Consider the following 14,427-nt stretch of genomic DNA (forward strand, 5'->3'; position numbering starts at 1 on the left):
GATGACTAAACATTCCATAATTTAGCTGTATTGCTGCCTGTGTGTAGCCTTTTAGTTAATGCGACCAGCCCTTGTAATGGTTTTTATTTTTTCTTATAGTTCTTGAGCTGCTGCAAAACCTTTTTGTGAAGAAGATTGTGGGCTCCTTTGCAATACAAAAAAGTTTGCAGCCAGCCAGATGTGTACTAGATTGTTCCACACTAGGATTTGAGCACTTAGAAAAAACAGCATATGGTTATAAAATAATCTCCACATTTTCTCACAGCTGCCTGTAATTCACATGCATTTTCCTCTTAGGGCCCCGTCACACATAGCGACTCACCAGCGATGCCGACAACGATATGAACTTGTCAGGATCGCTGGTGTGTCGCTACATGATCGCTGGTGAGCTGCCAAACAGGCAGCTTCACCAGCGATCAGCACCAGTGACGACGAGCGCGTGCGTTACTGTGTACCTTAGATACCAGCACGCTGGTGCAGGGAGCTGGTAACCAAGGTAAACATCGGGTTTCTAAGCGCCGCGCGGCACTTAGAAACCCGCTGTTTACCTTGGTTACCAGCTCCCTGCACCAGCGCGCTGGTATCTAAGGTACACAGAGGGTTTCTAAGTGCGGCGCTTAGAAACCCGCTGTTTACCTTGGATACGAGCTGGGAGCTCGCTGATCGTTGCTCTCCCGCCTGCCACATGCAGCGATGCGTGCTGACCAGCGGGAGACCAACGATCAAAAAAAAGTCTAGGGCATTCGAGCAAGATCAGTGATACCCGGCAGGGGGGCCGGTCGCTGATAGGTGTCACACACAGCGATCTCGCTGGTGAGATCGCTGTTGCGTCACAAAACTTGTGACTCAGCAGCGATGTCGCTAGCGAGATCGCTGTGTGTGACGGGAGCTTTACTGTGAGAGATCGCATCCTCTGGCAGATATGTCCACCTTATATTTCCTTTGTATTTTAGGCAAAAGAAATATTTTGTGTATATGTGTGTAAGTAACACAGCTTGTAAATGCTTTTTGTAGCCAGCCAAGAGTCTTTCAGTTCTTGTTTGAGGGATTTTCATCCATTCTTCCTTGGGAAATTCTTCCAGTTCTGTGAGATTTCTCTGTCGTCTTGCATACACTGCTGTTTTGAGGTCTAGCCACCCTATTTTCAGTGATGCTCATATCAGGGGACTGTGAGGGCCATTGTAAAACCTTCAGCTTGTACCTTTTGGGGTAGTCTATTGTGGATTTTGATGTGTGTTTAGGATCATTATCCATTTATAGAAGCCATTCTCCTTACAACTTCAGCATTTTTACACGTGGTGTTGTGTTTGCATCAAGAATTTGTTGACTTTTCATTGAATCCATTCTTTCCTCTACCCGTGAAATGTTCCCCCTGCCATTCTTAATTACATTTTGAACTGCGGAAAGGGCAACTTGAAAACACTTTGCTATCTTCTTATAGCCTTCTCCTGTTTTGTGGGCCTCCACCATTTTCATTTTCAGAGTGCTAGGCAGCTGCTTAGATGAACCCATGGCTGCTGTTTTTTGACACAAGGATAGTTAGTGGAGGCTGGGTTTTTATAAAGCTGGGAAATTTGCATCACCTGACCTTTCCTAATGATGATGGTGAACAAGCCATAACCCTTACAGGCTAATTAGGACTTGTGCACACGTTGCAGATTTAGTGCATTTTTGAAATGCAGATTTGCTAGCAAAACCTGAAGTAATCATAATGCCAGCAAAGTGAATGAGAAACCTCATTGAATGAAGCTCAAGTGAATGAAAAACCTCATTCACGTGTCATGCACACGTTGAGCGTTTTTGAATTGCAGATTTGGTGCAAGAAATAATCTGTAGCATGTCAGTTCTCTTTGCATTTTTGCCATGCATTTTTCACCATTGACCTCACTCAAATAGGTCAAATACATGCGTTTTTGCTGCCAAGAGATGCAGAAATGGTGCACAAATATCTGCATCCATTAACCCAACGTTTGCACATATCCTTAAAAAGGTATTCCCATCTCCAAGATCCTATCCCGATATGTAGTAGGTGTCATAATAACAAATTCCGCCAATTAGAAATGCGCTATAGACCGAATGAGAAAAACTCTTTCCTCATATGCAGGCATTGCAGGACCTTAGGTATCCATGGTTACGACCACGAATACAGTGACAGCTAGTTGCTAGTGGTCTTAAACATGGATACCTAAGGTCCTGAAATGCCTGCATATGAGGAAAGAGACAGTGAATAAGAAAAACTATACTTCTCATTTCTATTTGGAGTTATTTGCTAATATTATTATTACACCTACTACATATTGGGACAGGATCTTGGAAATGGGAATACCCCTTTTAAGGTCTGAAACCTTGGTCAAAGTTATTTGAGCACACAGATCTCCCAGGGTGCCTAAACTTTTGCATCGGCCCATTTTCCTTTTTGTAATTTTTAAAATGGAAAAAAAATTGTAAATTTTTCATTGGGGCCTAAAAAAAGAAAATGTCATCTTTAACTTTAGACCTTTTAGAGATCATTTATTCTTCAACTTGCTTAAATGTTCACAAAAACAGTAATTTTGACCAGGGGAGCCCAAACTTTTACATGCCACTGTATCTCATACATATAATTTTCTAACAGCTTTACCTGCATTTCCTTTTCTAGAAGTATCAAAGTGATTAGGAGACGTCTTACAGATGTCTGTGAGAGAGGGTCTTTGGATGAAAAGAATTGTCTATATGTGTAAGTATTTTTATGCTACTTTTTCTATTTCAAAGTTCCCTTTAACCCCTTCACTACCTTAGACATATCCATACGTCCAGGTCGCCTGGTACTTACCGACCTTGGACTTATGGATACGTCCTGATGATTTTGCACACACAGAGGCTGTGCGTGAGCGATCGCCGCTGGATGTCAGCTGATTACGACAGCTGACATCGGGCTCTCAGAGCCAGAACCGGTGCCCACACCACTCTCGGCACTTTAACCCCCTAAATGCTGCAATCGCAGCATTTAGCGAGCAGGCAGAGGGAAGAAATGTCATTGCGGTGTCCCGATCGTTTCCATGGTATCACCAGGAAGTATGGAAGTTAGTTAGATCATACATAGTACATGAGCTAACTACCGTATATACTCGTGTATAAGCTGACCCAAGTATAAGCCGACACCCCTAATTTTGCCACAAAAAACTGGGAAAACTTATTGACTCGTGTATAAGCCTAGGTTGGAAAATGCAGCAGCTACTGGTAAATTTCAAAAATAAAAATAGATACCAATAAAAGTAAAATTAATTGAGACGTTCCCCATAAGATGCTCCATAGATTATGCCCCAATAAGATGCTCCATATATTATGCCCTCACATGCTGCCCCATAGAATATGCCCCCATATGCTGCCCCATAGACTATGCCCTCTTATGCTGCCCCATGGAATATGCCCCCATAGAATATGCACCCATATGGTGCTCCATAGAATATGCCCCCATATGCTGCCCCATATGCTGCTCCATAGACTATGCCCCCATATGCTGCTCCATAGACTATGCCCCTCATATGCTGCTCCATAGTTTATGCCCCCATATGCTGCTCCATAGACTATGCCCCCATATGCTGCTCCATAGACTATGCCCCCATATGCTGCCCCGTAGACTATGCACCCATATGCTGCCCCATAGAATATGCCCCCATATGCCGTTTAACATGGCCCGGGAGGATGTAGAATGGGCCTTGCAAAGAACCAATTTCAAATTAGAAGAAAAAAGCTTACCCTATTTAGGAATTTCCATTACTTCCAACTTACGCTCTATAGTGCCAGTAAATATTAAAACTCTCGAGGCTAACATCTCCAAAGATTTCTCACGTTTTAACTCTTTGGAGCTTACACTTCTGGGCAGGATACTGACAGTTAAATATTATTTTTCCAAAAATATTGTATATTTTTCGAGCCATTCTGTAAAAATTCCCTTTAAAGCTGATAGATAAGATACAAAACCTGATTAACCTATTCATTTGGGAAAACAAGAGACCACGAATAGACAGGAACACTCTTTTTCGTCAAAAAATCCATGGGGGCTTGGCTGTCCCAAACATTTGGGCATACCAACAAGCGTATCTAGTTAAACATAGTCACCTATGGTTTACCCAAAAGGATCATCCAGCATGGATGGATCTGGAATTGGCGCAAATTAACTATAGTTCATTACGAGATTTTTTTTTTTTTTAAATATATTCTTGTCTCTTCTCTGAAAAAGCATAGACATCCTATTTATGATGCTATTTTTGAAGCGTGGAGGAAGTTTGCCAAACTTAAGAAAAATGATAATAGAGTTTCTATTCTTAAAAACCTGCCTCTCAAGATAAATGATCACAGTCATATGATTGCCCAATACCAAATGCCTGGCCCAATAATAATATAAAGAAAGTTAGTGATCTTTATGATGGCATATGTATCAAGTCTTTCTCTTCTCTTAAGGACAGCTTTCATTTGCCCTCAGGTGAATTCATGTCTTATTTGCTGATTAGAGATAACCTTCAAAAGTTAATAAGCAGTAGAAAGTTAAATTTAGACGTGATTCTCTCATTAGTGGGCAACCCTGCTCTTGAAAGTAGATGGACTCTTAGGCATATTTATCATTGTTTCAATAGAGATAGTGTTTTCAAAGACCAGTTATATGAAAAAAAATTTCTGAGAAGCAGTGGAAATATGCCTTTAGAATTTCCAAGAGATATACAATTTCTATGGGACTACAAGAGACTCATATGAAGGTAGCGCTCCGGTGGTACTACACACCTACGAGACTATCTCATATGAGTGTGGATACTTCTCCATTGTGTTGGAGAGGCTGCCATTGCAATGGAAATTTATTTCATATTGGAGCTGCCCCAAGTTACATACACTCTGGTTACATGTAAAGATGCATGTCAACTCCTTGTCCAAAACCTTTATTGATTTCTCCTCCCCGTATGGCGCTTTTATCCCTAGACCTAGAGGGTATTAGTCCGACAATCAAATTCGTGATGACAACATATTCCTTACGGTAAAGAATTTTTTAGCGCAGTGGTGGAAGAAGCCGGATGCTCCTATTTTCTTGGATATAGTTAACACACTACGCACCCATAGTATAATGGAGGAAAAAATAGCTATCAATGCAGGTTCATTGAATCACTATCATTTGAAGTGGGAGGTGTGGAATACCAAATATAAATGATTTGTTATGTCCTATTTTAAAGTCATGAAGGAATTATCTCCTTCCTTGATGTTATGGATGAATTGTTGTGTCCTATTTTGAAGTCCTGAGGGAATTGTTATGTCTTCCATTTTGTGTTTGAAGTCTGGTATATGATAGTAATAATTCTTGTTTGTAATTGTATGATTTTACTACTTGTAAAATGGAGATCTCTATCTTTTGATTCCTTTCCCATTCCCCTTCCCTTTTAAATTGTTAAACTTTAATAAAAATTATTTGAAAAGAATATGCCCCCATATGCTGCCCCCATATGATGCTCCATATATTTTGCCCCCATATGCTGCTGCTGCTGCTGCAAAAAATGCCATACTCGCCTCTCCTGCTCAGGACCCGGCACCTGAGATATTAACCTGTCCGGCGCGCACTAACTACGTCACCGCGCCCCCTGCTGCCTAAACGTCACTGACACAGGACGCAGCAGACGGCGGTGAGCAGCGATGGACTCGGGACAGGTGAATATTGGATATGCTTACCCCCTCCTGGCGTGGTTTCTGCAGCCCCGCTTCTCCGACTCCCACGGTCTCCCGCAGCTCTTCCTTCCTTCAGGGGTCACGTGGTACCGCTCAGTAAACTCATGAATATGCGCATATTCATGAGTTTAATGAGCGGTACCACGTGACCGCTGAAGGGAGACTGTGGGAGAAGTGGGGGGGGGGGGCTGCAGAGACCACGCCAGGGGGGTCAGTATGATCTGACACCCCCGCTCCCCCTCCCCCGCCAACCCCCAGGTATATGACTCGTGTATAAGCCGAGAGGGGGGGGACTTTCAGCCAATAAAAAAAAACTTTAGTGAACACTGTAATAAAGAAATAAAGCATAGTTTTTTGCCTCATTTTTTATCATATTGCCGAATAAAAAGTGGAATAAAACACGATAAGGGACTAATGTAAATAAAAAAGGTATTGCTGAAAATGTCCTCTTGTCCTGCTAAAAAAACAAGCCGCCAGAAAGATCCATTAGCTGAAAAAGAAATTATAGTTCTCATAATAAAGCGATGCAAAATTTTTTTTCATTAAAGTTTTTATGTAAATACGGCAAAGCATAAGAAGGATCTAAATGTGGTATCCCTGTAATCATACTGACCTGAAGAATAAAGCTGCCTTATCAATTATATGACCATACACGGAACGGCATAAAAAAGCAAAAAAAACAAAAAATGTGAATTGTTGGTTTTTAGTTTAAACTGCCTCCTAAAATCGGAATAGAAAGTGATCAAAAAATGTAATTAGCCCAAAAAATGGTACCAATAAAATCGTCAACTTGTGCCGCAAAAAAACAAGTCACATGATTGTCAGTAGAAATATGGAAAAATTATAGCTCTCAAAATATGGTGATTCAAAACTAGGAACAACGTAAAAAGTAAATACAGCTAATTCTTCACCTGCTGTGTTTTTTTTTTTTTTTTTATTCTGCCTCCCAAGGATCACAATAAGGCACAGCGCATATTTATCCTGCGCTCTACGCTGAGCGCTTATACTGGGGTTTGCGTATAAATCTCTGAAATACGTGATTCAAACGGAATCCCTGACAGAAGATTCCCTATAATGAGGTAGATGGAAACATTGTAGACGCCGGCTGACCTGTGATCTGGCGATGCCTGTCTTTTTGTTAGGAGTGCGTAAAAAGTCCGTCGGCCACAGTTTTGTGTACCTCTGGGGAAAAAAGGACACTGCTGCTGCTACATTATAGTGAATGGATCCCTGAAGGGGTTTAATTTGAAATACGTCACTCTGAGATTTATAGGGAAATTCCGATATACAGTCATATGTAAAAGTTTGGGCACCCCTATTAATGTTAACCTTTTTTCTTTATAACAATTTTGGTTTTTGCAACAGCTATCAGTTTCATATATCTAATAACTGATGGACTCAGTTATATTTCTGGATTCAAATGAGGTTTATTGTACTAACAGAAAATGTGCAATCTGCATTTAAACAAAATTTGACCAGTGCAAAAGTATGGGCACCCTTATCATTTTCTTGATTTGAACACTCCTAACTACTTTTTACTGACTTCCTGAAGCACTAAATTGGTTTTGTATCCTCATTAAGCTTTGAACTTCATAGCCAGGTGTATCAAATCATGAGAAAAGGTATTAAAAGTGGCCACTTGCAAGTAGTTCTCCTATTTGATTCTCCTATGAAGAGTGGCATCATGGGCTCCTCAAAACAACTCTCAAATGATCTGAAAACAAAGATTATTCAACATAGCTTTTCAGGGGAAGGATACAAAAAGTTGTCTCAGAGATTTAACCTGTCAGTTTCCACTGTGAGGAACATAATAAGGAAATGGAAGAACACAGGTATAGTTCTTGTTAAGCCCAGAAGTGGCAGGCCAAGAAAAATATCAGAAAGGCAGAGAAGAAGAATGGTGAGAACAGTCAAGGACAATCCACAGACCACCTCCAAAGACCTGCAGCATCATCTTGCTGCAGATGGTGTCATTGTGCATCGGTCAACAATACAGCGCACTTTGCACAAGGAGAAGCTGTATGGGAGAGTGATGCGAAAGAAGCCGTTTCTGCAAGCACGCCACAAACAGAGTCGCCTGAGGTATGCAAAAGCACATTTGGACAAGCCAGTTACATTTTGGAAGAAGGTCCTGTGGACTGATGAAACAAAGATTGAGTTGTTTGGTCATACAAAAAGGCGTTATGCATGCGCTGTATTGTTGACCGATGCACAGTGACACCATTTGCAGCAAGATGATGCTGCAGGTCTTTGGAGGTGGTCTGTGGATTGTCCTTGACTGTTCTCACCATTCTTCTTCTCTGCCTTTCTGATATTTTTCTTGGCCTGCCACTTCTGGGCTTAACAAGAACTGTACCTGTGTTCTTCCATTTCCTAACTATGCTCCTCACAGTGGAAACTGACAGGTTAAATCTCTGAGACAACTTTTTGTATCCTTCCCCTGAAAAGCTATGTTGAATAATCTTTGTTTTCAGATCATTTGAGAGTTGATTTGAGGAGCCCATGATGCCACTCTTTATAGGAGAATCAAATAGGAGAACTACTTGCAACTGGCCACTTTAAATACCTTTTCTCATGATTTGATATACCTGGCTATGAAGTTCAAAGCTCAATGAGGTTACAAAACCAATTTAGTGCTTCAGGAAGTCAGTAAAAAGTAGTCAGGAGTGTTCAAATCAAGAAAATGATAAGGGTGCCCATACTTTTGCACTGGTCAAATTTTGTTTAAATGCAGATTGCACATTTTCTGTTAGTACAATAAACCTCATTTGAATCCAGAAATATAACTGAGCCCATCAGTTATTAGATATATGAAACTGAAATAGCTGTTGCAAAAACAAAAATTGTTATAAAGAAAAAAGGTTAACATTAATAGGGGTGCCCAAACTTTTACATATGACTGTAAGTGCTCAGTGTAGAACACTGGATAAATGTGATCCAAATCGTTATGTAAAATGTTTCCAATAAAAGTTTTAACTCAATCCACAAAAAAGCAAGTGCCTACTCAGGTCTGTAATCTGTTAACGAAAATATAGGGGGCTTCCACGTTACTCGTAGCACAAAGGCTCTGGGAAACTGAAATGGCCCTCTCTACCCAAAAGAATTTCCGCAAATTGCCCCCTCTCTTCGGAACCCCATTATGCCTAAACCGAAGTTCGTGTCCCACATGTTTGGCATTTCTGTAATGATGAGAGCCCACTTAATTTATGGGTGCATGGGCTGGGCACAATGTACGGGCACTACAATGCACTGGTCCGATCCCCCTGAGGAAGCTACCGCGAAACGCGCGTAGGGCACGTACACATGGACACAAGCATGGTTAAGAGATGTGCACATCTCATCCATTCCTTTCTTGTTCCCTCTCCCCTGGGTAATTTGGCCACGATAGTACTGGATATGTGGGGGCATCTCACTGTTGGATGCTATAAAGAACAAATTTCTGGGAATGGATGTTGTTACTTGGCCCTCCATTCATTGAATCTTATGCTGCACAGTCAGCTTGTAGATACATGTCTCTTTGGATAAATTGAGTATGAGATATATGCCATGTATGGAGGACCTCAATTGTGCTTTGTGCTCATGGAATGGCCTGTTTTTTCTATAATTGGTGCACCTTGACCATTATCATTTAGCTCTGTATTTGTTTATCACTTTGTGTATTAATTGTGGTCTGTTCTTATATATTTGTATCATTAAAATTACTTTTATATTGATACTTTCTCAGACTTTATTGTTATGGATTATCTGCTCCATTTTTTTTGTGTGTGCAATGTACTGGTCACTGCAACGTTCTGGTCACTACAATGAAAGTTTGCAGTTTTCACTCAGCAACATCCACTGTTGCTTGTTTCTGGAAAACACCCATGGAGTCAAAATAATCACTACATTTGTAGATAAATTTCCATTTGGGTATAATTTCCAAAATGGGGTCACTTGAGGGGGGATTTTACTCTTCTAGATCTTAAGTGCTCTGTATATGGATTCCGCAAACTATTATAGAAAATTCTGCACTCCAGGATGCCTCGTGCATAACAGTACTGCTTAGACCTGTTTCTCATTTCAGTTATTTGACGTCAGTCAAAATCCGCCACGTTGTAAAAACAACGGATCCGTTTCCGTTGTAGCCCAAATGGATGCCACCGAATCCGTTTTTTGAGGGATCCGCTTTAGTAAGTTAGTGACTGAAATTTAAAGGAAAACGAGTCTGGAAAAGAGAGAGTTTTTTTTTTTCTTTGCACGGCTGTTCCGGAACGCTACTAAGGGGTTAAAAGCCCTGCTACAGCGAATCTGGCGGGCGCGCGGAAAAAACGTTGCAGAGTCCGTCTCATCCGCCCGGGAGACGCTAAAATTTTGATGGATCCGTCAAAAAACGGGTGGGACGGACGACCGTCAGTCAAGATCCGCCGCTAATGTAAGTCTATGGGGGAAAAAACTGATCCGCCTTTTTCGAAAATTGGCGTATTTTGACTGACGTCAAAAAACGGAAGTGTGAAACAGGCCCTTAGCCATACCGCAAGACTGGGGAGTCACAAGTTTCTCTGTATGACTAAGTAGTACTGTTTTTACCCTTTTCCCAGTGTGAAAATGGAAAATGTGGTGTTAAAATAACATTTTTGTGGAAAAGATTTTTTTTTTTTTTTTTTTTTAAATTTTCGCGGCTCCACGTTATAAACTTCTGTGAAGCAGCTGGGGGTTCAAGGTGCTCATCTCACATGTAGATAAATTCCCTGAGGGGGTCTAGTCTCCAAAATGGTGTCACTTGTTGGGGGTTTCCACTGTTTAAGCACATCAGCGGCTCTCCAAATGTGACACGGCATCCACAAATTATTCCAGCAAATTTTGCTTTTAACCCCTTCACTACCAAGGGTGGTTTGCACGTTAACTACCGGTCCAATTTTTACAATTCTGACCACTGTACCTTTATGAGGTCATAACTCTGGAACGCTTCCATGGATCCCGGTGATTCTGACATTGTTTTCTCGTGACATATTGTACTTCATGTTAGTGGTAAAATTGTATTCAAATAACTTGCGTTTATTTGTGAAAAAAACGGAAATTTGGCGAAAATTTTGAAAATTTCGCAATTTTCCAACTTTGAATTTTTATGCCCTTAAATCACAGCGATACGGCACACAAAAAACTTAATACATAACATTTCCCACATGCTTACTTTACATCAGCACAATTTTGGAACCAAAATTTTTTTTTGTTAGGAAGTTATAAGGGTTAAAAATTGACCAGCGATTTCTCATTTTTGCAACACCATTTTATTTTTAGGGACCACTTCACATTTGAAGCCACTTTGAGGGGTCTATATGATAGAAAATACCCAAAAGTGACACCATTCTAAAAACTGCACCCCTTAAGATGCTTAAAACCACATTCAAGAAGTTTATTAACCCTTTAGGTGCGTCACAGGAATTTTTTGAATATTAAAAAAAAAATGAACATTTAACTTTTTTTCACAAAAAAAATACTTCAGGTTCAATTTTCTTTATTTTACCAAGGGTAACAGGAGAAATTGGACTGCAAAAGTTATTGTGCAATTTGTCCTGAGTACGCTGATACCTGATATGTGGGGGGGAACCACTGTTTCGGCGCATGGCAGACCTCAGTAGGGAAGGAGCGCCGTTTGACTTTTTCAATGCAAAATTGGCTGGAATTCAGATCGGACGCCATGTCGCGTTTGGAGAGCCCCTGATGTACCTAAACAGTGGAAACCCCCCAAGTGACCCCATTTTGGAAACTAGACCCCCCAAGGAACTTATGTAGATATGTGGTGAGAACTTTGAACCCACAAGGGCTTCACAGAAGTTTATAACGTACAGCGGTACAATTAAAAAATCATATTTTTTCCACAAAAATGATCTTTTCACCCCCAATTTTTATTTTTCCAAGGGTAATAGGACCCTAAAAGTTATTGTGCAATTTGTCCTGAGTACGCTGATACCCCATATGTGGGTGTAAATGACTATTTGGGCGCATAGCAGAGCTCGGAAGGGAAGCAGCGCCATTTGACGTTTTTGGCTAGATTTGAGATCGGACACCATGTCGCGATTGGAAAACCCCTGATGTAGCAAAACAGTGGAAACCCCCCACAAATGACACCATTTTGGAATCTAGACCCCCCAAGGAACTTATCTAGATGTGTGGTGAGCACTTTGAACCCCCCAGTGCTTCACTGAAGTTTATAACGTCCGGGCGTGAAAATAAAAAAATCGTATTTTTTCCACAAACATCATCTTTTAGTCCCCATTTTTTTATTTTCCCAAGGGTAACAGGAGAAATTGGACCCCAAAAGTTGTTGTCCAATTTGTTCTGAGTACGCTGACACCCCATATGTGGGAGATAACTACTGTATGAGGACACGTCGGGGCTCGGAAGGGAAGTAGTGACGTTTTGGAATGCAGACTTTGATGGAATGGTCTGTGGGTGTCATGTTGCCTTTGGAGAGCCCCTAATGTACCTAAACAGTGGAAACCCCCCACAAATGATCCCATTTTGGAAACTAGACCCCCTGAGGAACTTATCTAGATGTGTGGTGAGCACTTTGAACCCCCAAGGGCTTCACAGAAGTTTGTAATGCCCAGGCATGAAAATAAAAAAATCGTATTTTTTCCACAAACATGATCAATTAGTCCCCAATTTTTTTATTTTCCCAAGGGTAACAGGAGAAATTGGACCCCAAAAGTTGTTGTCCAATTTGTCCTGAGTACGCTGATACCTCATATGTGGGAGAAAACTACTGTATGGGCACACGTCGGGGCTCGGAAGGGAAGTAGTGACGTTTTGGAATGCAGACTTTGATGGATTGGTCTGCGGGTGTCATGTGCGTTTGGAGAGCCCCTGATGTACCTAAACTATTGAAACTCCCCACAAGTGACCCCATTTTGGAAACTAGACCCCCCACGGAGCTTATCTAGATGTGTGGAGAGCACTTTGAACCCCCAAGTGCTTCACAGAAGTTTATAACGCCTGGGCGTGAAAATAAAAAAAACATTTTTTTCCGCAAAATTATATTTTTGCCCCCAATTTTTTATTTTCCTAAGGGTAACAGGAGAAATTGGACCCCAAAAGTTGTTTTGTAATTTGTCCTGAGTAGGCTGATACCCTACATGTGGGGGTAAAACACTGTTTGGGCGCATGGCAGAGCTTGGAAGGGAAGGAGCACCATTTGACTTTTTCAACGCAGAATTGGCTGGAATTGAGATCAGACGCCATGTTGCCTTTGGAGAGCACCTGATGTGCCCAAACAGTGGAAACCCCCCAATTATAACTCCAACCCTAACCTCAACACACCCCTAACCCTAATCTGAGCCCTAGCCCTAACCCTAGCCCTAACCCTAACCCTAGCGGGAAAATGGAAATATATACATTTTCTTTTAGTTTTATTATTTTTCCCTAACTAAGGGGGTGATAACGGGGGGGGTTTGATTTACGATTTATGGCGGTTTTTATGTTTGGTGGCTGTCGCACGCTAAAAGACGCTTTTTATTGTAAAAATAGTTTTTGCATCACCACATATTGAGAGCTATAATTTTTCCGTATTTTGACCCACCGAGTCATGTGAGGTCTTATTTTTTGCGGGACGAGTTGACGTTTTTATTGGTACCATTTTCGGGCACGTGACATTTTTTGATCGCTTTTTATTTCGATTTTTGGGACGCAGAATGAACAAAAACCAGCGTTTCATGAATTTCTTTTGGGGGGGTGCGTTTACACAGTTCCGCGTGCGGTAAAATTGATAAAGTGGTTTTATTCTTCGGGTCAGTACGGTTACAGCGATACCTCATTTAGGTCGTTTTTTTATGTTTTGTCGGTTTTTTGCAATGAAAACAATTTTATATAAAAAATAATTATTTTTGTATCGCTTTATTCTGCGAGCTATAACTTTTTTATTTTTTTGCGGATGATGCTGTATGGCGGCTCGTTTTTTGTGGGACAAGATGACGTTTTCAGCGGTACCATGGATATTTATATGCGTCTTTTTGATCGCGCGTTATTGCACTTTTTGTTCGGTGGTATGATAATAAATCATTATTTTTTGCTTTGTTTTTTATTTTTATTTTTTAAGGGGTTCGCTAAAGGGGTTAACTAATGGGACAGTTTTATAGGGCAGGTCATTACGGACGCGGCGATACCAAATATGTGTACTTTTATTGTTTTTGGGTTTTTTTATTTTGAAAAAATGGATTTATTGGGGAATATTATTATTTTTTTTTTTTTTTAACTAATTTATTTAGCGATTTTTTTTTTTTTTTTTTTTTTTTAATTATTTTTAACACTTTTTTTTTTTTTTTTTTTTTTTTTTTTTACTTTATTACCTTGTCCCAGGTGGGACATCACTGTCCTGTGACAGATCGCTGATCTGTCACATCACAGATCACTGTGACAGATCAGCGATCTGTCACAGGCACTGCTGCAGACTTCCTCATGCCTGCGCTTTGCAGGCACTGAGGAAGCCAGCTTCCTCAGGCCCCCGAAGGCCCCCGTCGCCATCTTGGATTCGGGGGCCTGGAGGAAAGGAGCCCCCCGCAGCAGCGCTGCACATTGCGCTGCCGTGGGGGGCTCAGGGAAGCACGGAGGGAGCCCCCTCCCTGCCGATGCTTCCCTTTAACCCCCGGTACACCGCGATCGCGTTTGATCGCGGTGTGCAAGGGGTTAACGTGTCGGGGGCGGTGCATGACCGCCCCTGACACATTGTGCCAGGTGTCAGCTATGATAATTAGCTGACACTCG

At 41.2% G+C, this 14,427-nt stretch overlaps 1 protein-coding gene across 9 annotated transcripts in view; it reads left to right on the forward strand.

Moving 5' to 3' along the window:
* Positions 1-14,427, forward strand: part of GSS (glutathione synthetase) — a 162,277-nt gene that overhangs the window by 110,341 nt on the left and 37,509 nt on the right. For 8 of the 9 annotated variants that reach the window (XM_073559428.1, XM_073559426.1, XM_073559424.1 and 5 more), the window contains one exon: positions 2,639-2,716. The exons of the other annotated variant lie outside the window; for it this stretch is intronic. In XM_073559428.1, the coding sequence (XP_073415529.1) occupies positions 2,639-2,716 (78 nt within the window). The remainder of the gene's footprint in view (positions 1-2,638; positions 2,717-14,427) is intronic. 9 annotated transcript variants of the gene reach the window in all.

The sequence above is a fragment of the Dendrobates tinctorius genome, unplaced genomic scaffold (genome assembly GCF_039654945.1).
Source record: "Dendrobates tinctorius isolate UK_male_01 unplaced genomic scaffold, ASM3965494v1 ptg000270l, whole genome shotgun sequence".
Taxonomy (NCBI): Eukaryota; Metazoa; Chordata; class Amphibia; order Anura; family Dendrobatidae; genus Dendrobates; species Dendrobates tinctorius.